Source organism: Pelophylax lessonae (assembly GCF_965119305.1).
Source record: "Pelophylax lessonae genome assembly, chromosome: 5".
Taxonomy (NCBI): Eukaryota; Metazoa; Chordata; class Amphibia; order Anura; family Ranidae; genus Pelophylax; species Pelophylax lessonae.
Genome location: NC_138772.1, coordinates 169,501,196 through 169,528,443, shown reverse-complemented (window position 1 = coordinate 169,528,443; position 27,248 = coordinate 169,501,196). Strand labels below are relative to the sequence as shown.

Below are 27,248 nucleotides of genomic sequence, written 5' to 3'. Positions count from 1 at the left end.
ATGAGAATCCCAATTTTTTTGCTTGGAATAAAGATCCCGATTCTTGGCGTAACACCATTTCTTACATTATAAAACATTTTTTTACTGTTTAGTTTTTTTAAATTTATTAAAGTGTATTTTTTCCCAAAAATTTAAGACTTCTGCGCAAATACAGTGTAACATAAAAAATTGAAACGATCGCCTTTTTATTCTCTAGGGTCTCTGCTAAAAAGCAGCAATGTTGATGAACATTTGCTGGATGCTTTTTTCTTTTGTCCCCCTATCAGAACACAATAGCTCAGTAGTTAGTACAGTGCGCTCCTCTTTTTTTTTTCTTCATACAGTCCGCTGGATTGAGCGAAAAAAATAAAAAAAATGCTAGTGTGTACTAGGCTTAAGCCTCTGATTGGCTGCCCGCAGCCTTTTATTATTGCTTATAAACAGTGTATTTAACTGGTGCTCCAGGTTCCATGTGAAGTTTATATTGCTCAGGTGCCACCTAGGATCCGCTGTTTGTACCATCTGCAGTGAGGAGCAGGCTGGGCTCTCCCCCAGGGAACGCTCATCAGTCATCCTACGGTAATAAGCTCCTCAGGGATGATGCCATCCAGTATAATCCCATTGTAGTGATTGGTATTGGTGAACCACAGATGTAGCCGTGATGGCTCTAATGCTCAGAATTCATGTGCCCTTGCCTGTGTCTTGTAGTTGGCATTGGATCAGACTTGCATCTAGTCAAGGACATGGTGATGGCTGCTGGTATATGGACTGGCCCTATATTATCTAATAATATATAAATGTCGGAGATCCAATGTGCTCAGCACAAGACCCTCTGCATATCACAGGCACTGAGGGCTCTGTCGTATTGCACTCCTGGTACTCCAGTGAGCTGGTCCAGCCCTGAACCCCGTAATACGAACCATACCAAGGCAAAAAGAAGGCACAAAGAGATCTTAGGTGTGCAGGCATGGCAAAGGGAAAGGGGCATGTGGAGCTCCCCCCCCCCCCCCTAGAGATCTTACCTGGGAGATGAGCTCCTTCCACCTTTCCTTCACAGCAGCAGCCTCTTTGACACTGCAGCATCACCATCTCCTAGTCCTCCCCAGACATCAGAGCTCAGGTGCTCCTCTCAGCAACAGACACAGAGCACACCTTTGTAGAGGAGGAATGACAGATGACAGCAATGAGCTCTCCACCTCCCTGGCTCTGATTATTTGGTGGCATGGACGGCGGCTCCGCTCACAGCGCCTGCTCTCTTTCCCTTTCCTCCACTTTGTGTGGCTTTGCATAGCCTCCGCTATGGTATGCCACTAGAGCAGGGCACACTGGTGCTGGGAAACCACCAACTCTGGATTTCCAACGGCCCTGAGCTGGGCTGCCTCCTCCCTCAGCGGAGCCTGCTTTAGCAGTACCTCCCGGAAGGGCGGCAGCAGCAACAGGGATGACAGGCCAATGGGGATCCCCTAGCATGACTGAACTCTGCTGGCTGCTTGCTTCTTCCATTGTGTCAGCGGCTGCTGCACCACTCTCTCCCTGCTCCATCCCGGATCGTCTCCATCCCAGCTACTGCTGCTAATTGCATTCCCCAGGATGGCAAGCAATGCTCTGTTGTGTCCAGAGGGACTACAAGGCCAGTGCCACCTCCACCTTTCCGGCCAAGACCCGCCCTGCAGACCGCCATGTAATGGCAGCTGAAGCACCTGTCACTGACAAAAGCCCGGGCTCCAGGATGTAGTTTCCAGTCGCCGTGGTCACCTGGCGCCTGATATTTGTCGAGCCCTGCTTTACCTGTTTAAGTTGGTGTTGAAGCCTTGGTCCTCTTTCCTACTTATGGTAGTTTTATCCACCTGAATCAGGGCTTTATGCTTTTATCTTTTTATCCTAGCCCTAAACATTCAAAGGGAAAAGTGTTTCACTCTGTTTTTAAGCTGTTTGTGTTAAAGCGTAACTTTACCCAAAAGACATTTTTTTGGGGGGGAGGCAGGTGATGGTTAAGGTTACCTGGTTTTGACAGTTACCCATTCCTGCTTCCCGTCAGATTGCTGTGGTAGATCCACTTGAAGTTCTCTTCTCCCCAAACCCCCTCCAACCCAAACACGTCACATACCCCAGAAGACTACAGGATCATTCACAAAGTGCAGACAGCTGGCTGCCCACAGTTAGCATGCTGGTGCCGGGACTTGAAGACCAGTGAATTACTGGCTTAGGTGAGGCCGAAGCTGCATCCTTGGACAGATGAGTGTCCTATTTCTTAAGTCGGCAGCTACAGTATTTGTAGCTACTGACTTTCAATTTCTTGTTCCTAGGGTGAAGAACCGATTTAATCTGAAATCTTCAGCTTCGTTTTGATAGTCTGATTCCCTACTTGTTCTGCTAGAGGGTCTCACGTGGGTCAGGCAGTTCTCTGCTTTTTCTAGGTAGATTTGTAAGCTAATTTCTTAGGACTGTAGTGTTAAGGGCAAGATTCCTCCTTTCCTGGTAAAGGCCCATTCCATCAGAATTGTCAATATTTTGTGGGCTATTCGATATCAAACTTCTGTTCAAGTTTTGTAAGGCAAGGCTGCTATCTAGACTTTTCTTTACATATTTATCAAGTTCTACAAGGTTGATATTTTTACCTCTGCAGATGCCAGTTTTGGGTAGAAGGTCTTACAGGTGGCTTTGTAGTTGGGTTTTCTCTCCTCTGGTTGGGGATTTGGGGCTTGTTTGCCTTGTTACTGTGTTACCCATCCCTCATGTTCAGTGCTTTGGGACATCCTAAGTAGCCATGATTATGAACTCCCGTTTCCTAAATGTAAAATTAGATACATAGGATTTTAGTTTAACCTGTAAAATCCTTTCTTGTAGCACATCACAGGACACAGACATGGGAGTGTGATCCCACCCCTCTTGCTTGTGTTCATCATTGCTTGCTGCAAAACCGTGACTTAGCTGAGCTGGGAGGGATTATGCCTGGGCTGGGATTCCTGCCTTTTACTTTTGACTAGTATCCATTTAACTGAAGATGGCAGCATAACCCAAGTACTCCTGGATATTAACTCCTCTGTGCCCTGCAAATGTACTCCAAGAAAAGGGTTTTAGAGGTAAACCAAAATTCCTAATTTTTATATATTTGTCTGGAGTCCAGCTTTAAGCAAAAGTGAACCTTGTTACTAAAAGAAAAAAGAAAGTAAACATGCTTTAGGTTTTTCATCAGTTTGTATGTCTGTTTTGTGAAGTAAGTTATTTAGGAAGCATTGTTGATTTGTTTTTTAAGGCACATGCTTAGTGTCTGTCATTTTTCCTTCACTGCAATCCAAAGAATATTGTTGGTGGCTCAACCAGCATATGTTGCATTAATGACACTTTTTACTTTTAAAAGTGATACAGATGGAATTTTGACAAACCTCTTCTGCATTTCACACTAACCAGAGCTTACTCATAGAGTGAATCACTGTGTGAGTAAGTGCTGATTGTCATGAAACGATTACTGTCGAATTGCAACAAGCTGGATGCTCACCCAACGTTTAGTCTGGGCAAGTGTGGACCCACCTTAATCTGTGTGGACTGCAGTATTTGATTGTCAATCTTCCTTCACTGCTCAATGAATTTATGAAATGGAACAAACATGTTCATATAAGATGTTGGAGCACCTGCTATATACACTGATCAGCCATAACATTATGACCACCCACATAATGAGTAGGTCCCCCTTTTCTGCGGCAATAACATCTCTGACTCATCAAGGCATGGACTCTATAGCAACATCCAAATGAATGACAGGACCTAAGGTTTCCCAGCAGCACATTGCCCAAAGCACCACACTTCCTCTACTGGCTTGCCTTCTGCGTGTAGTGCATCCTGGTGCCATCTCTTCCCTTGGTAAGCGACGTACACGCACCCCAGCCATCCACATGATCTAAAAGAAATCGTGATTTATCAGACCAGGCCACCTTCTATTGCTTCATGATCCAGTTCTAATGCTCACGTGCCCATTGTAGCAGCTTTTGGCCGTGGACACAGGTCTGCATGGGCACTAGGACCGGTCTGCGGCTATGTAGCCCCATATGCAACAAACTGTGTCTTCTAACCAGTTCTGTCAGAACCGGCATTAAGTCTTTCAGGATTACCGGCGCCAGCCTTCACTCCCCACGTGCATCAGTAAACCTTGAAAGCCCATGACCATGTAGCTGGTTTGCCGGTTTTCCTCCTTTTGGACCCTTTTTGTACGTCTCAAGCACTGCAGACGGGCAACATCCCTCTAAAGCTGGAGTTTTGGAGTTGCCTTGACCCTGTCATCTAGCCATTACAGTTTGGCCATTGACAGTCGCTTAAATCTTTACGCTTGCATACAAAGGTAAATGTGTAGCGCTATCCCTTTAAGAATAGTGAATATAACACACACATACAATTAAGGCCTCTGATCTAAATCATGGGGCCCCATTCAGCCTACCTGACGGGGCCCCACCCTGCCCCTGTCACCTTTCCAGACCCCGCCTTAAAACAATCGCATGTAAAAACGGGACCGGCAGGTTGTACCCAAGTCGATCTATTACTTGGGTACAATCAGGCTGCCAATTTGTTCAAATCTTAGCCGGCCCCTGCTAAACTGACCAATATTCTACCAATCTATGGCTAGCTTGACTTACAATGACATCAATAGTGACACCAATACAGTCATCAGCTAAAATACTGTATAGTGTGCACTATATTGATGAGTGGCTGGGTTAACATCAGGGGCAATGAATGAGTTAACTGTGTGCCTAACATGTGCTGCTTTTACAGATCTGGCTGTTTTTGGGAGAAGAAATAGCCAGATTGTTGATCTGTGTACGGAGCCCTGTGTTTGTAAACACAGGACTTTGTGCTGTAATTGGCTACAGCTGATCAGCATGTCTCAGCCATAAATCATTGGCCAGGATGTAGCCAATGACAGTGTGGGTTAGCAGCAGGCACACACATGTGCATCCCTAACATGGAACAGGCTGGATCACATACACGTATGTGATCCAGCCTGCCCATGCCACCCTCCTGCAGAAAATGTACTGCGGGTGTGCAGCAAGCAGTTAAAGGGAAAATGTTAGGGTTGGGTTCACATGACAGGTTTGATCATATCCACCTGTCCATTTTTTAGGTGGACCTGATCAAACCCACCATTCACTACTAGAGAGCGATGGATCTAAATGGACTTTTACACCCGCCTACCTCCAATCTGATCCTCTAACCAAAACTGAAGAAGATCCCTTCCCCTCTAGCAGATTGAATTGGAGGACAGTCTGGTGTAAACAGACAGCCAGTTTGCTGTAAACCAGTCATCCTTAGAGCAGACTGGGCTGTGTCTGTGTCTGCTCTGCATAAGCGGAGTGGACATGGACCTGTCATCTGCCCACTTAGCTCATTAGTGGACAGATCTCCCGCTGAACAAGCAGATTCCGCTCCCTGCAAAAGAAGCCTTAATAACACACAGCAGCAATGGCAGGTTAAGTTCTTCAGCATTATGATAAGACAGGCAGCAGTCAGCAGGTTCTCTGTAAGTGTCGCATAGCATGGCTGTTGATTTCTGACCTTGCTAACTTATGACCAATAAGTTAAAATCAACACCCAACAGCCATTTCTATGTGACACACTGTGACAGAACCTGCTGCCTTTGTGTTATAGATGGTGACATAGTAATGTACAGTGCAGTATATCTTTCACCCATCCCCAGGGATCCCTGTGCTGCAGCAGCCATGATGAATTCCGGCTTCCCCTCTCCTCCTGGATGCTGTCAGCTGCCTGCCACCTCACAGCCTCTTGCTCTCCATCTCTCTCAGTCCGACTACTGAGTGGGGAGCTGAGTGAAGGAAGATCACTCCACCTCGGAATGAAAATGGGCAGTGGCAGGTGGCCCAGGACTTTAAGCAGCCGGAAAATGTAGAGCAGGCGTGGAATGCACTGCGCATGCGCCCAAAAATTAAAAAAAAAAAAAAAGTCCCTCCACTCTCCCCAGCGGAGATCATCAGAGAGGGGCCCAGAAAAGAGCAATATTACACCCCCCTAAAGCTAGAGGAAGCTGCTGATCAGGGGTGAATTTAGAAAGCCCTTTTTTTTTTTTTAATTCTGCACTGATGGTCTGTGAGGCTGTCCAGGCCTCCCATGCAGAGCGGAGTACGCCGGGTCCTGTACAACAGGGCTGGTTGTACTGGCTTATCAGCGGCCCTGCCTACAATAGTGAATGCAATGCAAACAAAATAAGTGCAAAATCCAAACACAATCTCAATATAAGCTCAATAGAAGTCCACCACACTGATTGTGAAATAGAATGTAAAAGTTCGGATGGTGGCAGTAAAGGAGTGTTCCCCAATGCTCATTCTCTGAGTGTTGGAAAACTAAAGTGGTCACAAGAAGTCATTATCACACGTTTATATAATTTTAGCTGACTTTTATATAATATTTCGCAATCAGTTTGGTGGTCTTAAGCTTATATTGAGATTGTGTTAGGATTTTGTACTTATTTTGTTTTTTATTCGCTATTATACTGTATGTGTATTATATTCACTATTATTAAAGGGAAAGTATTTATCAATGTATAGATGCTTGTAGTCTCTGTTTATACTAGTGAAAGCAGCTGTCCTGACCGTAATATTAGTTACACATTTTTTTGGTTTCCAGATTTATTTATTTTTTATTACATTAGCGTAGAGTTCACTAGGGTGTAGCAAATCCTTGCGCTTGCCCATTTTTCTGTTTTCAACACATTTAACTTCAGGGACATGTTCACTTGCTGCCTAATATATCCCACCCACTTTCAAGTGCCATTGTGATGAGATATTCAGTGTTCTTAACGTTTAAAATTGTTTTGTATTCGTTTTAGAAAAGTAAGTTACCAAACAGAGCCTTTGGGCATTCCCTGGCTCAAAAGAAAACATAATATATTAACATAACAAAACCATCACAACTGTAGCCACAACTCGGGTACCCCAGGATCAACGAGGGTAGCAGCATCACATGGCCAAGGTAGGCAATCAGAAGGTAGGCACTATTATAGTGAGTAGACACAACCTATTTCAGAAAAACAAGCTAGAAAACTGAGAATATAACACAATATATAATAAAATGTAGTATGAGCAACATATAGTCCCAGGGAAGATAAGAAAAGGTAAAGAGGGGGGGAAGCACACCTGGTCAACCCCCGCATAGCCCTTCCCCCTCCTAAAGGAACATACAATTTACACACCATCCACTTTAGTCAAGCACAGTATCGTCTCTGGCATTAGTAGTGGATGGAAAATCAATCCAAATATCCCTGACCTTATGACATTTTTGGGGGCAAACTCAGGAGAGATATGTAATTTTATACAGTGGGACCAATAAATTAACCAGTTTCTTCCAGCTCTCCAATGTAGGGGGCCTATTCGATTTCCATGCCAAAAATATTGTCTTTTCTAGCATAGAACAGGAGTAGACCCAAAAGTGTTCTGGAGGCCCTAGAAAATGCTAGATGGTTGACCAACCCTAAGAGGCAAATGGCCACAGAAATTGTGGTTACTAAGCAAATAATCTTAAAAAAATGTAAAATTTCAGCTCAAAGTGTGGTTAACTTTACCTGTCAGTGGTTATTAGGTTATGGCTGATCTGTGTACCTGTGGAGTTCCTTTGGACCCTAAACCCAGGCTGTTTATGGGACCTCAATCCTCTGCTAGCTTTAAGACCTGTCATTTGTCATTCCACTGTTGAATTTCAGAGCTTCTAGTGCCTGCTGAAGTGCTGGTATTTGACACTTGTATGGCAAGGGGCAGTGTTTATCTTTGATGCAGAAGTCAAGGCTTCATATACATCCTGGTCTTATTTTAGACACTGATAGACTGGCAAGTTTGTCCAAGAATTTTAATTTCTAATTACATTAAATATGGGCCACCACCATACACAGCCTAATGTGACCTCTGTCCTAGTTTGTCATAGTGCTAAGACCCCTGTTTGCTATTGGCATGCATGTGATTCTTGTTCCCTTATGTCTCCTTCCCTCCCCCTTTTTTTTTTTGTTTTGTTTTGTTTTTTTGCCTCTGTTTTGCTCAGGTGGGTTCGGCGCTGCTCCAGTGTTCGGCAGCCCTCCAACATTTGGGGGATCCCCTGGATTCGGAGGGGTGCCAGCATTTGGTTCAGCCCCAAATTTTACAAGCCCGCTGGGCTCGACTGGCGGCAAAGTGTTCGGCGAGGGTACAGCTGCGGCTAACACAGGAGGATTTGGGTAAGAGAAGCTCTTCTATCCTTTTACACATTTTGTTTTGTATTGTATTTGTTTTTTCTTTTATTATTAATGTTATTGTTATTGAAATTCTGGGTTTCTTAGGCTGGGAAAGCTGCACAAATTATAGTGTCATCTCCAAACAATTAACCAGTGTTTTAGGAGAGCCCAATGCCCATTGAATTAAATGGGCTGTTCTACTGTTGGGCTGATTGTTAGGGCTTGTGCACACTGCAGCTAAAAAAATAAAAATACGGCATTTAAGCTTTTATTTCTGCTGGAAGAAGCTTGTACTTTTTTGGGGCTCTGTTGCACCTTTTTTATTATGGTCCCTTGAGCTTTTTTTGAGCATAAGTGTGTGTGTGTTTTTTTTTTTTTTGTGTTTTCGAGCTTCTTTGAGCTTTTTAATGCTTTTTTGCATGTTTTCATGCGTTTTTAGGCACTTGGGTGTTTTTTCTGCTCTAAAGTCTTCTCAAAAACACGAGTTTGGTTGGGTTTTTTTCTGCCTGTAAGAGCATATGCCTGTAAATTCCTGAAAAAGCCATAGTGTGCAGAGAAAATAAGCGCTAAAAAATGTGCAATTGCCTGTAGGAGTAGCTTCTCTAAGCTGCAGTGGGCATGAGCCCATAAAGAATATGTTCCAGGAAGACCAAACCAGAGTGGTGGTTTTCCCCATAATGCACCAGGAGGCAGGCAGATATCTGTGCACAAGCAGATTGTGTACACACAGTCTGAGGAGTTTGTCTGGCCAAGGAAGTCCTTACATAATGCAATTTATTTTTCCTTCAGCCACAGTTTGAAGGAAAGAAAATTGTTCACTTCCCCCCCTTCAACACAGTGTTGATGGGGAATCTGTTCCACAGCACTATTGTGTCCTGCTGGCAGGTTGCACAGGGGGGGGGCCTTCCCCACCGCAGAATAGAATGATCACAATGCTATTTGTAGGAGCTCCTACATTATTAAAAGTCAATGAGCTGGGTTGTGTAGCTGGCGTGCGCACCATTTGCATGTCCTCCGATTTTTGCCCTCTTTCCCCTCTTTCATGTCAGACTTAGTTTAGTTACAAACTTCACTAAATGAATAACTAAACATGAATAAATTTACTGAAGAACATCTTTCCATCCGTAAAAAGCTCGTGTTTATTTGATGTTGCATATGAAAGTGCAGTATTAAAATTGTATCATTTAAAAGCTTTAAAAAATGTATGTATTTATTTTTATAATTTGGTCAACTGTCGAATTCCTCAGATGCTGATGCTTTGATACGTTAGGCTTTTAGGGTCCACAATAATTAACACAGACAAACCTAGGCATTTTAAGGAAGGTATTTGTAGGGAAATTAGGTTTTGCTTACATTCTTTGTACAGGTTTTCAACTACACCGTTCTATGTGCACATTTGTTTCAGTGTTTACGAATTACAATACATAGCAGTTTATTTACAAAAGCTGGACAACTTCAGCTTGTTCAATTGGGCTTCGACAAAAAAAAGAAAAAAGGAAGTTGATTGGGGAGTGCAAAATCTGGTGCAGCTCTGCATAGTAACTATGGATTTGAATCAACCCATAGTGTTTATTTTAAGGACCCTTCAGCGACTTTTTTTTGGAATGGTAAATATTTTAAAAATCTGTCCTCCCACCCCCAGAAAAGAAAAATAAATCGTAAGAATTAAATAGTACAGAGAAACTCAGAATGGACTTTATTATTCTTCTTGTACTCCAAGACAAAACTAGACCTGTTGGTATAGCCTTTTTCAATATAGAGCCACCATTTTTACTACTCCTGGTCACCCCTCTTCCTAATAGATTAATTAAGCGAGCAAAGAGGAAGGACTATGGACATGGACTGATAGTCCCCTTTCTGCTTTTGGGCTCTCTTAAGGGATTCTGTAAAACAACTGGCTGCCAGCAGTGGGGCGGGGCAGGTGGGGATTTGCACCCAGCTGAAACTTTCGTAATATGTATTGCCTGAGTCACGTATTGCAGACCTCTCTAAGAGGCCTGATCCTTCATTATAAAAGCTAATTAATGGCTCTACACTGTTATCTGCAATCACAGTGCCTTAAAGTGGAACCTCTGCAGAAGATTTGACACAATCTCATATAGAACACTGAGAAGTTAAGATAAAGCTTCCTTTGCTTGGAATGGTAATACAGCAGGGAGCCTGAAAGCAGCTTTAGAAATGCTTGTGTTACTCTGATAAGCCCTGCAACTCTCTACAATGTACCCACAGCTCCAGCCCTCAACACATCAGCTATCACAATCCCCACCTCTCCACATTGTCAGCACCATGCCTGATCTATGTTCTGCAACTCTTGTTTTCCATGCAGGAACTGCTTCCATTTCTCACTTAAAGGTAATGCACAAGGGCATCTTTGACACAGAGACAGAGGAAGCCAGTGTGCATCCTTCTGTTCTCTGCTCTGCACGTGATATGTCAGAGCGTTTACATTCATATTAAGGGCCGTAGAGATTGTAATTCAAGATATGGTACTCATTTCATATTGTCCAAAACTTTTCTGGGAAGCCCAGAGGAAACAGTTTACCGACAACAGACATAGCAGCAAACAGCACAGAGGGGGGTGTGAATTTCAAAAGAAGATTATTTATGGTGAGAGTTAAACTATCAAGAAAAAAACTGTCCTTATGGTGCCACCCTAGAAGTCAAAAGCAAAAGAAAACACTCATGGAAATCGGAGGAACAGATTTAACCACTTTAAGACGGAAAGATTTTGCTGCTCAATGACCAGGCCACTTTTTTCAACTTGGCACTGCGTGACTTTAACTGACACTTGCGCGGTCATGCAGTGCTGTACCCAAACAAAATTTAAGTCCTTTTTTCTCTGTCGCACATTGACAGACGTAGTCCTCCTTGATTAATATCAACTCGGGTTATACTGCCCTCTACAGGAGTAGGACTAGACAGGAAAGAAAACGTTCTGGCCACACCCTAGGGGCAGTCCCAGAGGGTATATCCTCTCACTTCCTGCTACAGCAAATCAGTTTTTTTCTGTCTAGTTAGGAGTAAGGACCTAGATGCCTTGCTAGGATCTTCGGTCCTGGCAGGATTTTTTTCTTAGAACAGTACAAAAGGGCATTCCTATTGAATTTGAAGGTATCCTACCTGTCAGTGTGTACACAGGCCGATGCCTATGCCTGAGTTACTGCAGTCCAGATCGCCATTCCTCCAGCAACCGGTCACTTCCACGGGCTGCACACGGAACGCATGCGGCCCGCCAGGGTCCTATACCTCCGGCCAGACTTATCACCATTCAGGGTAAAGTTTGTGGGGCCGAGGCACTCCCGCAGGCCGCCAGGCCGAATACATACTTCCCAGCAGGCCGCTGCTAGCCGCCGCTATCCTACACAGGCCGCCGCCATTGTTTTGCAGATCGCACGAGGCCGCCATATTGGCGTAGCCTCGTGTCTCCAGCATGGGGGCGGCCATGTTTGAGGTGACCAAACACCTCGAGGAGCTAGGGGGAGGCGCCGGAAGGCGTGTAAAGGGGCGGAGCCGCCTCCTTGGCCCAGGGAAAGCAAGCCAAAGACTTCCTGTCTGTAACAGACAGTGCTGGAAGCAAGTTGATAAGAAACTTCTGTGCATCAGGTGAGCTTGGGGTCTCTCTCTCTCTCTCTCTTTCTGAGGGGTCCAAGCAGGTAGACTGAGGGGCGCTATTGCGCTGGGGGACTAAGAAGAAAAAAAAAAAAAAGTTTTTTTTCTTGCAATTTTTTTGTGTTTGCTGGCAAGTGTCTTGTTACATGAACCCTGCCACACATGTATCCCCACCTGATCCCCTCGGGGTGGCCGCAGGACCCTCCAGTACCCCACTTGTGATGATGCATTATCAGCAGTTTTGGAGTCTTTGGTATCCCGGGTGGAGGTAGCCTGTCAGGGACGGGGGTCAAGAAGAGCGACCCCCGCCTACCCCTATGTCATCTGATACTTCAGATACGGATTCTGAGCTGGTCATTGCAGCCCCTTTTCTGGGGTTGTTGTCTCAGGTACGGTCTCCTCAGACAGTGAGGAGGACGCGTCTGCCTCCGCCATAGCACAAGAAGCGTTGGTGGAAGCACTAGTTGTGTCTGTCCAGGAAACCTTAAATCTTGAGGTTACACGGGCAGAGGACTAGCAAGCCTACCAAAATGATGAAGGGTTTCCCTTGCTCAAATGGGGTCGTCCGTAAACGAGCCCCTGCTATTTCCAAACGCATTTCTAGGAATTTTGAGGAATCCCTCATTACAAAGATGGACGGTACCACCAATAGTGGACTCACCGATTTCCAGACTATATAAAGCCACTGTTATCCCGTTGGATTGACAGAATGGACCCCACCCATCTCTAGGGTGGGGGGACGTCTTCACCGGTTTCCGGATCCAGGGCTTTCCAGAATCCCGGATAAAGGGGTTCGCAAGGTCATATGGTCGGGATACAAGATCGAGTTTCGATCACTTCCACCGGTGCGATTCTTCCCTTCCAATATTCGAAATCCCCGGGTCGCTTAAAAAGCTTTGCGGGGGACAGCTTGATGCAACAAGCAGTGGTAGTTCCCATTCCTTGGAGGAGTTCTAGACGAACCTGTTCACAATGCCCAGGAAAAAGGGCTAGGTGCGTACAATTCTAGTCTTGGAAGAGATTGAGTCCATCCATACAGTGGTGGCCTCCCTGCATCAGGGGGATTTCCTGGCGTCCATAGACATTTAGGGTGCCTATCTTCATATCCCCATCTTCGCAGGACATCAGCGTTTTCGTTGCTTTTCCCAAAGATCATCCCTGGTTCCCACCAGGAGACTGAACTATCAGGGCCTAATTTTGGATACATCCTTGGCAAGAGTGTTTCTCCATGCGGAGAAACTCCAGAAGATCCAGTCAATGATTCGGATGTTGCTGTCCGTCAACTGGCTGGGATTGATGGTCGCCTCTTTAGAGGCAGTACCATTTGCCCAGTCTCATACCCGAATTCTCCAAAGAGGAGATTCTTCTCATATGGAATCGGAATTTCCGATTCCCTGGACAATCGGATCCGATTGAGCGAGCGGACCAGGGAGGCTCTGGTCTGGTGGCTTCGGTCTCCGATGCTCAGCCAGGGGAAGTCATTTCTTCTGATAAATTCCAGGTCACCGATAAATGTGTTGGAACGGAGAGCGATCAGACTTTGTCTGATTTACTGGACCGAGCAGCTCCAGGGCAGCCCGGTTCGGATCCAATCGGACTATGCCTCGGTCATGACTTATGTCGATCACCAGGGGGCACCAAGAGTGCCCTGGCGGCCATAGTAGTGGCCAACATTCCTATTGGGGGAACAGTTGTTCCAGTTCTCTCCGCGATATTTATCACGGGGGTGGACAGGCAGATTATTTCAGCCGTCAGATTCTGGATCAAGAGGAATAGTCTCTTCATCCAGAGGTATTTCACCAGCTGTCCCTTCATTGGGGCACCCCGGAAATGGATCTGTTGGCAGGTTGGCTCAACAGGGCTCGCGCCCGCGATCCTCTAGCGGACGCAGCAGACGCGCTGAGCGCCCTGTAGGGGAAGTATCAGCTACTGTATGTCTTCCCCCTTCTCAAGTTACTGCTAAAATTTCTGCCCGCAGGATCGAGGTGGAGGGAACTCCAGTTATCCCGGTAATTCCCGGGCTAGCCTCGTCAAGCCGGGTACGCCAACTTGGGCAAGACTAGTCGCGGACGCTCCTTGGAGACTTCTTCTCAGGGAGGATCTGCGGTCTCAAGGACCGATCTTCCATCGTGCTTTACAGTCGCTGGCTTTAACGGCCTGGCCATTGAGACCCAGGTACTGAAGGACAAGGAATTGTCAGCTTCAGTTATTCCTACTCTAATTAAAGCAAGAAAAGCGACTTCCAGCAAAGTCTATTATCGCACATGAAAGGCTTACATTGCGTGGTGTGAATCGTAGGAGTTTTCCCCCACGTACCTATTCGGTGACCCGAATCTTGTTTTTTTCTGCAAAAGGGGGTTTAGCAGAAACTATCCTTGAGCACTATCAAGGGTCAGGTTTCAGCGTTGGCAATCTTCTTCCAGAAACCTCTGGCTACTCATTCCTTGGTGCAGAATTTCATCCAGGAGGTGCAGCACTTGGCTTCGCCAGTGCGCGCGCCCTTACCACCCTGGGATCTTAATTTGGTGTTGTCGGTTCTTCAGAAACCTCCCTTTGAAAATATCAGGGAGATTCCCTTGCTTACATTATCCCAGAAGGTGGCCGCCTTGGTGGCTATCACTTCTGAACGCAGGGTGTCAGAACTGGCTGCATTATTGTGTCATTCCCCATATCTGGGGATTCATAGGGAGAAGGTAGTTCTTCATCCGAAGCCATCTTTTTTTCCTAAGGTGGTTTTCAGACTTTCTTCTGAATGAAGATATTGTGCTACCTTCCTTGTGTCCTAAGCCCAGTCATCCTCAGGAATGTGCGTTGCATTCCTTGGATGTGGTGCGGGCAATCAGGGTATACCTGAAGACTACGGAATCGTTCCGTAAGACGGATTCACTTTTTGTGATCACGGATGGCCCCAGAAAGGGGTTGCCTGCATCTGCCGCGACTATCTCCAGATGGATTAGACAGACGGTGGTACAGGCTTATTCTATTTAGGGTCGGAATCCTCCGTTCCTTGTTAAGGCGCACTCCACTCGGGCGCTTAGTGCTTCCTGGGCCTTCCGCCATCAGGCGTCAGTGGTCCAGGTGTGCAAGGCGGCTACCTGGTAGTCGGTGCATACCTTTACAAAATTTTATAAAGTTCATGTGATGGCATCGGTGGATGCCTCATTTGGCCGCAAGGTTTTGCAGACCACAATTTGAGGAGAATGGTGGTCTACCTCGAGGGTTTTTTCCGTTGGAATTTCTGTTGTCTCATCTTTTGTTTGATGAGCCTTTTAAACTTCTAGTTGGCACCGGTTGGGCCTTCTAGATTGGAGTTTGATTTCCATTTTCCCACCCCTCATTTGTGGCACTGCTTTGGGATGTCCCGAGTTGATTCTAATCAAGGAGGGCTACGTCTGTCAATGAGCGACAGAGAAAAATGGATTTTTGTAAAATCTTACCGTAAAATCCTTTTCTCTTAAGCTCATTGACAGACGTAGTACCCGCCCCTCTGTTTTTGAGTTGGGTTGGGTTAAATTCTCTAAACACTGCTTTGTGACATAACTGATTTGCTGTAGCAGGAAGTGAGAGGATATACCCTCTGGGACTGCCCCTAGGGTGTGGCCAGTACGTTTTCTTTCCTGTCTAGTCCTACTCCTGTAGAGGGCAGTATAACCCGAGTTGATATTAATCAAGGAGGACTACGTCTGTCAATGAGCTTAAGAGAAAAGGATTTTACGGTAAGATTTTACAAAAATCCATTTTTTCCCCACAAACAGAGCTTTCTTTTGTTGATATTTGATCACCTCTGCGCTTTTTATTTTTTGCGATATTAATAAAAAAAAGAGTGAAAATGTACATTTCTCTTACGTCCTCTGACAGTCGCCGCCCATCCATTTAGCCTTCACTATTGGGTAATGGCGCCCTCTGCAGGAGTTGGCTAGGCAGTTTTAAATGTTAATAAAAACTTTTCTATACTTAGACACACCTTTAGGGGGCCGTCCCCAGCCATTAGCCTGATCAAGTTACCACTGGTCCTCAGTTTTATGCTGCCTAGCATCAGGAGTAGGCTAGCTTCTTGGTTTTCTCTGGGGTTTTTTTCACCAATCTGTGTTTTTCTTCTGAAAATAGATTTTTATTTCTCTCACTATCACTAGTTAGTCAGGGACTTTTCCTGGAGGACTAAAAGCGACAGTAGAGCTGGGCCTCACACTGGATAATATAGATCCTTATGGAGTCCCAGCCTGCCAAGGAACGTTGCAGGTTACTGGTGCGCCCAGGCCTCGCAACGACTGTGCCCCTCGGAATGGGAATGAGCCTGCAGAGATGCATCTTTGCTGAGGGTGTCTCAACTCGGGAACGCCAAGTTGCTAGCATCCCTCTTTGGCTGACGGCACCCCCACTTAGGGTGGAAGGTCTCCTGTATCAGAGCAGTGCCCGCTTTCATGGACTGGTGAGTACTGGTATCCCCTTGTCCCTGGTGACGTTTAGGGGGGATTGTGGGCCCACTCTTAGGGGATGGCAGGGCTGGTGGTCTCTGTGGGATCCCCCTTCTGGCCGGCTTGGTGTATTTTCCCTTTCTCCCTGGCCCTGCTGAGGGTGCTGTGCGGGGTACTTGTGGTACCTGGGGGGTGTGGGGGGCCTCCATAGCTGTGAGGGGGTCTCCCTGGGGTGGCCAGACTGCATGTATATGCTTGTTTTGGCGCCGTTTAGCACGGCCGCCATTTTGGGTGAGGGAAGGTGATTGAGCTCTGTGTGTGGGCAGCAGTCATTTTACACCTGTCCTCTTGCCGATCGGGCGCCATCTTGGCTAAGGGCACATGCCTATTAAGGGCAAGTGGCCATCTTGCCGGTGACTTTTTACATTGTTTCTTTAGGCACCATTTTAATGTGGCTCAAGGGCTAGGCCTCTAGGGGTGTGAGGTAATTTCCTCCCTCCCTTTCATCTCCTCACAGAGCAGCGTGTGTGGCAAGTACCTGACACTCTGGGGGATTTTTGCCTTTGCCAAAGCCATTTTCCTGAAGACACTGTTTTTTCTTGTGGCTATTGTATTGTCTGAAGGGACTCTTTCAATTGGTGCAGGCTGCGGGGGGGTCCACGGGAACCGCCGATTTATATGGCAAAAATGGACTCCCAGGATAACAAATTCCCTGCAGACCTGGTAGGTGCTTCGGGTGCCCCCTGAATCCTCTTCCACAGCCTCATTATCTGCTGCTCTTGCGACTTTGGTGTCCAAAGTGGATCTGCTGATGTCGGAACGCTCTTCTAAATAACGGCCTATGCCCTCCCAGCCCTCTGACTCTGAGCCTGAATTTGTTGCCACGGACGATGTCCCTCCTGAGGGGTCCCAGTCCTCCGCTTCTGAGGGGCAGGAATCTTCCTCCTCTGTGGTGCGGGAACACGCTGCGATGGATGCCCTCATTAGCGCCATTAAGAAAACTCTTCATTTTGAGGATGAGCTATCTCAGTCAAGTAAGTGGGCTGCTTTTGGGTTCCGAAGGGCCCAGAAGTCAGGTCAGGTTTTTTCTCTGTCCTATGGAGTTTCACATAATTGTGAATGACCAGTGGCGTCGCATTGAACATGTGCTGGTGGTGCCCAAGCATTTTTTACACTGCTATCCCCTGTTGGAGGCCATGGACAAACGTTGGATGGTGTCCCCTAAAGGGGACCACACTGTCTCTAGACTGAATGAATCTACCTTGATGCCAGTGGAGAGGACTCCCCGGTGTTCACAGACCCGGCTGATAGGCGCGTGGAGGCGCTTTTCCCGCCACGTTTACTTGGTGGCGGGAAAACCTCACCTCAGTGATGCAGGGTCTCATGGCATGGTCCAGAGTGCTTCGGAGCACCCTGGTGGCAGAGTTGGCCTCCGACTGCCCTTGACATGGTGGATCAGATTACCCAGAGTGGGATGTACCTGTGTGACACTGCCTTGGACGAGGCTTGTTAGGCTCCCTTGCCTCCCTGGGACCTGAATCTGGTTTTGTCCGTTTTGCAACGGCCTCCCTTTGGGAACATTAGAGAAATTTCTCTGCCTGTGTTGTCCCAGAAAGTTGCCTTTCTGGTGGCTATCGACTCTGCACGCAGAGTATCTGACTTGGCGGCTCTGTCTTGCCGTTCACCTTATCTGGTTGTTCATAGGTATAAGGTGGTCTTGCGACCCAGTCACTATTTATTTTTCTTCCTATGGTGGTATCTGCTTTCCACCTCAATGAGGATATTGTTCTGCCTTCGCTTTGTAGTTCGGGCGGTCAGGGTTTACCTGTCTGCCACGGATTCTTTTAGGACGCTGATTCCCGGTTTGTCCTTCCTGAGGGATCTCGGAAGTTTTTAGCTGCGTCCTCGGCAACCATTTCTACGTGGATCAGACAGACGGTTGTTCAAGCCTATTCAATCACGGGTCAGGTTTCTCCTTTTACCTGTAAGGGACAGACTTGTATAAAGTACTCCAAATTTCTACTTGAGTAAAAGTACAAGTGCTCGATCAAAAAGTGACTTGAGTAGGAGTGGAAGTGCTCGCAGAAAAAGTTACTTAAGTAGAAGTACTGAAGTATTCAACATTTTTTTTACTTAAGTATTGCAAGTAGTTTTTTCCAAAAAATTGCTACTTAAGTACTAAAAGTAAAAAGTACCAGTAGTTTTGAAAAAAAAATTCTACTCAAGTACTGAAAGTAGAAGTACAAGTACGGTGTTATGTAGTTATTAACGAAAGAAGTCAAAAGTTTGAACATCATATTGTTTTTTATTATTTCAAATGATTTGAAATGATGTTTGTTAGTAGTTTCTTGATGCACTTTAAGCGCTGTAGCACCATTTATTTGTTTGTTTCATATTTTCTTTTTATTGGAAAGATTTGGTATAGCAGCTTTTATTATACACAGCCTTTATTTTCGTATGCGCTGATTTACAAATGACATTATACACATTTTTTGAGCTTTATGCAACCTGCCAACTACTGTTCTGGCAGTGGTAATTTTTTTAAAAGTAACGAGTAACTATGCAGCACAAAAAAAAATACTTGAGTAGAAGTATCGAAATCATCGAAAAAATGTAGTGAAGTAGAAGTAGGAGAAAAAAAATTCTACTCTAGGAAAGTACAGATACCGCATTTCGGTACTTAAGTACAGTACTTAAGTAGTTCTACTTCGTTACTATACATCTCTGGTAAGGGCACATTCTACTAGATCCATCAGTGCCTCTTGGGCGTTTTCGCCATCAGGCTTTTTGTCCTGTCTCATCCTGGTGGGGTTCTATTTTTTTTTTTTCTGGGTTAGCTTCTGTTGCCCTGTTGGCCCAGTTGGTTTGTTTCCTCTTGCCTGTTTGTTACGTTGCCTATTGGGTAGGTTGCGTTTTTTTCCCCACCCTTCACACCTACACTGCTTTTGGACGTCCCATTAGTGAAGGCTGACTGAACGGACGGCGACTGTCAGAGGACGTAAGAGAAAATAGAATTTTTGTAAGAACTTACCGTAAAATTATTTTCTCTGAGTCCTCTGACAGTCGCCGCCCCCGCCCCTCTGGTTCTTGGATCTGGGGGTTTTTGCCTTCCGGTGCTGCTTGCTACAAACTAAGGAACAGTGATAACTGGATCAGGATAATGGCTGGGGGACAGTTCCCCTAGAGGTGTGTCTAAGTATAGAAAGTTTTTTTATTAACATTTCAAACTGCCTAGCTTACTCCTGCATTACCCACTAGTGAAGGCTGACTGACTGTCAGAGGACGGTAAGTTCTTACAAAAATTATATTTTTGCAATTCGGCACTGCGTTACTTTAACGGACAATTGCGCGGTCGTGCAACGCTGTGCCCAAAGGAAATTTACGTCCTTTTTTCCCCCACAAATAGAGCTTTCTTTTGGTGGTATTTGATCACCTGTGCGATTTTTTTAATTTTTGAAAAAAGAGCAACAATTTTTAAAAAAAAAAAAAAAAAAAACATTTTCCACATTCTGATATAGAACATTCCCCAAAAAAAATTTAAAATCAAGTTTTTTTAACATTTTAGATCAATTTGTTTTCTGCTACATATTTTTGGTAAAAAAAATCGCAATAAGCGTATTTTGATTGGTTTGCACAAAAGTTATCACATTTACTAACTACGGGAAAGATTTGTAATTTTTATTATTTTTTTTTTTTTACTAGTAATGGCGGCGATCTGCAAATTTTTGCAGGACTGCGACGGACAGAGCGGACCCCTAACTGACATTTTTGACACTTTTGGGGGGACCAGTGACATTACTACAGTAATCAGTGCTAAAAATATGCACTGTTACTGTAAAAATGACACTGGCAGGGAAGGGGTTAACACTGTTGGTGATTAAGGGGTTAAATGGTATGCCTCGTGCTTACTGACGTGTGTGGGGGGGAGGGGGTTCTGTGACCCAGACAGAGATCGCAGGTTCAGCTATGCTAAATCCTGTGATCTCTCCCTGTCTGTCACAGAGAAGATTCGCCTGCTTTGTTTACACAAGCAGGCGGATTTTCTCATTCTTTCCCCGACAATCGGGGAAGAGACAGTAATCGCCGCCTCTCCTCCTCTGGCCCGACACAACAGGTGCGAGCCTCCGCAACGCCGAGACAGCTAGGAATCCAGCGGCGTAGGTCTACGTCGCTGGACCCAGGGCTGCCACTGTGCCGCAGCAGCAGCACATTGAGCGGTCGTAAAGTGGTTAAGGGACTGTGCATGCACCTAATGGAACCAATTAGACTACATTATATCTTTAAAACAGTGTTTGGCATAAATACAGATTTAAAACAAATAGTACATACTATAAATCCACATAAGCCATAGCTCAAATTCTTCATGAGATGTAAATTACACAATATCATACATGCAGCACACAATATCAATGCATTTTCACGGTGGTCAGTTCTTCAGGATAAGCACTGCAGTGTGGATACAGTTAGCAGTCAATGCAACACATACAGCATTACATCTGAAAATAATACAATTTAATTATAGTCCCATCATTATACACCTCGGGGGGGGGGGGGGGGGATAGTCCCATCACAAGTGCCAATCCCTGCCCCTTACCAGCCTACAAAGGGAGGGGGGGCACGTGTAGAAGCCCGCAAATGCATGTTGGGCAAAGGTGTGTGTGTGTGTGTGTGTGTGTGTGTGTATGTATATACAGTTGGGCAAAAAAGTATTTCTCTGTCGCTCATTGACAGACTTAGTCCTCGTTGATTAATAACAACTCGGGTTTAGGCTTGTGACGGTATCAGATTTTCATGCTGCGATTAATTGATTAAGGTTTTGCCACGGTATACGGTATTATCGCGGTATTCTATTATTAAACTTAAATTATTAAATTTCCACCTCAACTTCAATTTCATTGCTGAATTTAGGGTCTTTGGTTCACTTATGCACATTATTATATAGTCAGTCAGTACAGACTCTGTGAACCAGGCCTAAAATAGGTCATCAAGCAGTGTCTGGCCTAACTGGTGATAACTGGTCCTGGCGCTCGGCTCCGATCCGATGGCCTGGTCATTAAGAGGGCAAATCCTTGTGGTCAAGAAGTGGTTAAACCTGAAGGAGGTGTTGTTTATAAATTACTTTACTATCGCTTTAGGCCTGGTTCACATGTATGCGGGTTGGTGGTTCACATGTATGCGGGTTGGCGGTTCACATGTATGCGGGTTGGCGGCCCACATTTGCACAGGCATAGCAGCCCATTGATTTGAACGGGCTGCTATGCCTTCATTTTCCGCAGAAAAAAGGTGCATGCAGCATTTTTTTAAAATTCAGTGGCCTTGAAATCCATCCTGCTTTTGCACCATGCGACTAACCTGCAGTTACTGCTCTGGCAAGCTTTCTGCATTTTTTGTATACGTGGGCACGGCATTTAAAAACAGTTTGCGTGTGCAGCAACGGCAGGTAAGTCGCATGGTGCAAAAGAAGGATGGATTTCATGGCCACTGCATTTTTTTAAATTCTGCATGCACCTTTTTTTCAGCTGAAAACGCAGGCATAGCAGCTCAAGCCCATTCACATCAATGGGCTGCTATGCCTGTGCAAATGTGGGCCCCCAACCCGCATACATGTGAACCAGGCCTAAAGCAATAGTAAAGTCATTAATTGGTTAAACCTGCAGGAGGACCCCCGCCTAACCCTTTATTATCTGAAACCTCGGATTCAGACTCTGAGCCTATTTCTGCAGTTGCAGGTACTTCATCTGGGATTGGTGTCTCGTGTACTGTCTCTTCAGACAGTGAGGAGGATCATTCACCTCACATTCGGCATCAGCCATAGCCAAAGAGGAAGCGTTGGTAAACGCACTCATTGTATCTGTTCAAGAAACCTTAAGATTACAGGGTATTCCGTCAGAAATAGCTGAAACTGAAATCCCTTTTGGGACTAAAAAACGCATCAAAGTGGCGAAGGTTTTTCCATTGCCCAATCCAATCAAAGAAGAATGGAGTCTGCCAAAACGCACTTCTACTATTTCTAAACTCATTAACAGGCGTTTTCCGTTTGAGGAAACCCTCATTAAGAAATGGACAGAACCACCTGTGGTGGATTCACCAATTGCTAGATTGAATAAAGCCACGGTTATTCCTCTAGAAGACGCTCCGTCTTTTAAAGATCCAGTGGATCGCAAGATAGAAGCTATGTCTCGCACCATGTTTACCTTGATTGGATCAGCTTTCAGACCAATAATTGCTATTGGTCTGGTTTCGCAGGCTGTAACTGAATGGACCAAGTGGTTACGCCGGGACTTAGAAGAGGTCCCTCAGGCGGTATCAGATTTGTTGGAACAAATGATACAGGGGTTACAGTTTGTGTGTGATGCGGCGTTAGACGCCACTCCATTATTGGCGCGAGCATCTGTCTCAGCGGTGGTTCTCAGGCGTACACTGTGGCTAAAAGGTTGGTTAGCCGACCAAGGTTCCAAAAAAGCATTGGCTAATATCCCCTTTCTAGGAGAGCGTCTATTTGGAGCCAACTTAGATGAGATCATTAAGGATCTCACGGGTGGAAAGAGCACCTTTTTACCGCAAAATGTTAAAGGTAAAGGAACTCGTCAAAAACGAGGGCCTTCTTTTTCTGCTCACAAGAGGTTTTTTCGTCCCGCGGGTGAAAAAATTAAGTCCTCCAAAGCTCCTTCAGGAGGCTTCAGGGGACGTTGGTCGGGCAAGCAAAAGCCCGCCCCCTCCAGACCTGAAGATAAATCGTCCAAAGCCTGAAGGTGCGCCCCCACCCATAACTGGGGTGGGGGGACGTCTTTGCCGGTTCCCGGATCCATGGCTTTCCAGAATCCCGGACAAGTGGGTTTGCGAAGTCATAAGGTCAGGGTACAAGATCGAGTTTCGATCTCTCCCACCGGCGCGATTCTTCCCTTCCAATATTCGACTATCCCCGGATCGTTTAGAAGATCTGCGGAGAGCAGTCACGGATTTACTACAACAAGGAGTGGTAGTCCACGTTCCTTGGACAGAACGTTTTCAGGGGTTTTATTCAAACCTATTTACAATACCCAGGAAAGAGGGCAAAGTGCGTCCAATTCTGGACTTAAGGGCACTCAATTCTTTTGTCAACATAAGAAAATTCAGAAGGGAGTCCATTCGCACAGTAGCAGCCTTCCTGCATACAGGGGATGTCCTAGCGTCCATAGACATCAAGGACGCATATCTTCACATTCCCATTTTCGCAGGACATCAGCGGTTTCTACGCTTTTCCGTAGAAGAGAACCACTATCAGTTTGTGGCGTTACCTTTCGGTCTCGCCACGGCTCCTCGGGTCTTCACGAAGGTGTTGGCCCCAATGTTGGCACTACTGCGCCAAAGAGGCATATCGATTCTTGGTTACCTAGACGATCTTCTGCTTCATGCAGAGTCTCCTCAGACCTTGCTACAAAACATAGAAATTACTATGATTTCTTTACAGGAATTCGGGTGGCTGGTGAACCAGCAAAAGTCATTTCTGGTTCCCACCCAGAGGCTCGAATATCTGGGTCTAATTCTAGACACAGTCAGGACAAGAGTTTTTCTTCCGGTAGGGAAACTCCGGAAGATTAAATTAGCAGTCCAGTTGTTACTATCCAACAGCTGGTCTTCTCTTGGAACTTGCATGAGGGTTCTGGGATTGATGGTGGCTTCCTTCGAAGCAGTCCCATTTGCCCAGTCCCATACCCGAATTCTTCAGCAAGAGATTCTTCTCAGATGGAATCGGAATCCGGAATCCCTGGACAATCAGATCCGATTGAGCAAACAGACCAGAGAGTCTCTGGTCTGGTGGCTTCGGTCTCCGATGCTCAGCCAGGGAAAGTCATTTCTGCCAATATATTGGACGATAGTGACCACGGATGCCAGTCTATCCGGATGGGGAGGAATTCTCGGTCAGTTATCTGTCCAGGGACTTTGGTCCCTGGAAGAATCCAGGTTGCCGATAAATGTATTGGAACTGAGAGCGATCAGACTTTGTCTGATTCACTGGACCGAGCAGCTCCAGGGCAGCCCGGTTCGGATCCAGTCGGACAACGCCACGGCCGTGGCTTATGTCAATCACCAGGGGGGCACCAAGAGTGTCCGAGCGGCCAAAGAAGTGGCTTGCATTCTTCGCTGGGCGGAACGATTTGTTCCAGCTATCTCTGCGGTGTTCATTCCGGGGGTGGAGATTTGGCAGGCAGATTATCTCAGCCGTCAGACTCTGGATCAGGGGGAATGGTCCCTCCATCCAGAAGTTTTCCACCAGTTGTGCCTACGTTGGGGCACCCCGGATGTGGATCTGTTGGCATCACGATTCAACAGGAAAGTACAGAGATTCGTGGCTCGCTCCCGCGATCCTCTAGCAGAGACCGCAGACGCACTGATCGCCCCGTGGGGGCAATACCAGCTAATGTATGCCTTCCCTCCTCTCGCGTTACTGCCAAAACTTCTTCGCAGGATAGAGGAGGAAGGAATTCCAGTAATTCTGGTAGCTCCGGACTGGCCTCGTCGAGCTTGGTACGCCGACGTGGTCAGACTGGTGGCGGACGTCCCGTGGAGACTTCCTCTCAGGGAGGACCTACTGTCTCAGGGACCAATCTTCCATCCTGCTTTACGATCGCTGGCTTTAACGGCCTGGCTATTGAGACCCAGGTGCTGAAGGACAAGGGATTGTCAGCTTCAGTTATTCCTACTCTAGTTGAAGCAAGGAAAGCGACTTCCAGAAAGATTTATCATCGCACATGGAAGTCCTACATTGCATGGTGTGAACCTTTGGGGTTCCGTCCACGGTCTTATTCGGTTAGTCGAATATTAGCTTTTCTGCAACAAGGGGTTGAGCAGAAACTGGCCTTGAGCACTATCAAGGGTCAGGTCTCAGCATTAGCTATCTTCTTTCAGAAGCCTTTGGCTACTCATTCCTTGGTGCGGAATTTCATCCAGGGGGTGCGACATCTGGCTCCGCCAGTGCGCGCGCCGTTACCACCCTGGGATCTTAATTTAGTATTGTCGGTTCTTCAGAAACCTCCCTTTGAAGATATTAGGGAGATTCCTCTACCTACGTTGTCCCAGAAGGTGGCCTTCTTGGTGGCTATCACTTCTGCACGCAGGGTGTCAGAACTGGCCGCTTTATCTTGTCGTTCCCCATATCTGGTGGTTCATAGAGATAAGGTGGTTCTTCGTCCGAATCCATCCTTCCTACCAAAAGTGGTTTCAGAATTTCATCTGAATGAAGAAATTGTATTACCTTCCCTGTGTCCTAAGCCCAGTCATCCTCGGGAGTTTGCTTTACACTCCTTGGATGTGGTCCGGGCGATCAGGGTATACTTGAAAACGACAGACTCGTTTCGCAAGACGGATTCACCTTTTGTGATCCCGGATGGATCCAAAAAGGGGTTGCCTGCATCTGCCGCGACCATTTCCAGATGGATCAGACAGACGGTGGTACAGGCTTATTCTATTAAGGGTCGGGAGCCCCCGTTCCCTGTTAAGGCGCACTCCACTCGGGCGCTTAGTGCGTCATGGGCCTTTCGCCATCAGGCGTCAGTAGTCCAGGTGTGCAAGGCGGCTACCTGGTCGTCGGTGCATACCTTTACAAAACATTATAAAGTTGATGTAATGGCATCATCTGATGCCGTGTTTGGCCGCAAGGTTTTGCAGGCCGCCAGTTGAGGAGACCAGTGGTCTGCCTCGAGGGTTTTTTTCCTTTGGAAATTTTTCTTTTGAGTCTCATTCTTTGTTTATAATGAGCCTTTAAAACTTCTAGTTTGGCACCGGTTGGGCCTTCTAGATTGGATTTGATTTTTGTCAATCCCACCCCTCATTTGTGGCACTGCTTCTGGATGTCCCAGCTCTTGAGAATCAAGAAGACTACGTCTGTCAATGAGCGATAGAGAAAAATGGATTTTTGTAAGATCTTACCGTAAAATCCTTTTCTTTTTTTTTTCAAATATGAAATTTTTATTCAGGAATATTCATACAAAAAACAAAATACAAACATTACTTCAAAGTGAAATTTACAACATTTTTTAACACGTAATTTAATCTTCCTCTTCCACTTTTTCCCTCTTATATTCCTACATTTTTTTTTCTCTCTTCCCTCCCTCCCTCCCTCCCTATCAAAACCCAAAAAAAAAAAAAAAAAAAAAAAAAAAAAAGGGAAAACCCCCATAAGTTTTTCTCTCCTCCTCTCTCTCCCCCCCTCGCCCCTCCATCCATAGCCAATGTTCAAGTGATCAAAGCAATCAATAAGTTTTTCCAGGTTACTTTATCCTATTGTAAGTTGTTTCCCTTCTTCCGAGATTATGAATTGACTCCACTCCTCCCATATTTTCTTATATCTTCCCTGCCTATTCTGAGAGGATGCAATCATTTCCTCCATTCTCCTTATTTCCTCTACTCTATTTACCCATTCTCCTATCGAGGGGGGGTGTGCTTTTTTCCAATTACTCGGTATACATGCCTTTGCTGCATTTATCAAAAATGGGACGATCGAGTTTTCGTAACTCTTTGTCGGTATATCCGACAAGTGTAGCAGAAAAAGGGCTGGTTTTTCCTCTATTCTATTTTCAGTAAATTTCTGGATTACCTCCTTTACTCTTCCCCAAAAGGGTTTAACTTCTGTGCATGTCCAGAGAATATGGACCAGCGTACCTATTTCTTTTTTACATCTCCAGCATTCACTGGTTTCTCTTGGATACCAATTATGCAATTTCTCAGGAGTAATATACCATCTCATCATGAACTTATAGTTCATCTCTTGAGTCTTGGTACATCTTGCTGGTTTAAAAGTTAGTCTCATTATTCTCTGCACCTGCCCTTCTGTTAACTCAAACCCTAAATCCTTCTCCCACTTTCCCACCCACTGAGGTTTAACTTGCTCTTCTGGTTCCATCAGTAAATCGTAGGAGATTGACAGTGTACGTAGTAGTTTCCCTGGTTCTACACATAGCTTTTCAAATTTTGTTAATGCTCTACCATACTTCTCTGAATCCTGTATGGAGTCCAGGAAATGATGTAGTTGCGCTGCTTGCCAGAAAGATAAGCTATATGCA

The 27,248-nt window shown here is 45.8% G+C and overlaps 1 protein-coding gene across 2 annotated transcripts in view; it reads left to right on the top strand.

Moving 5' to 3' along the window:
• The window catches only part of NUP214 (nucleoporin 214), a 265,238-nt gene that overhangs the window by 181,045 nt on the left and 56,945 nt on the right, over positions 1–27,248 (top strand). For both annotated transcript variants that reach the window (XM_082258635.1, XM_082258634.1), the window contains one exon: positions 8,014–8,185. In XM_082258635.1, the coding sequence (XP_082114761.1) occupies positions 8,014–8,185 (172 nt within the window). The remainder of the gene's footprint in view (positions 1–8,013; positions 8,186–27,248) is intronic.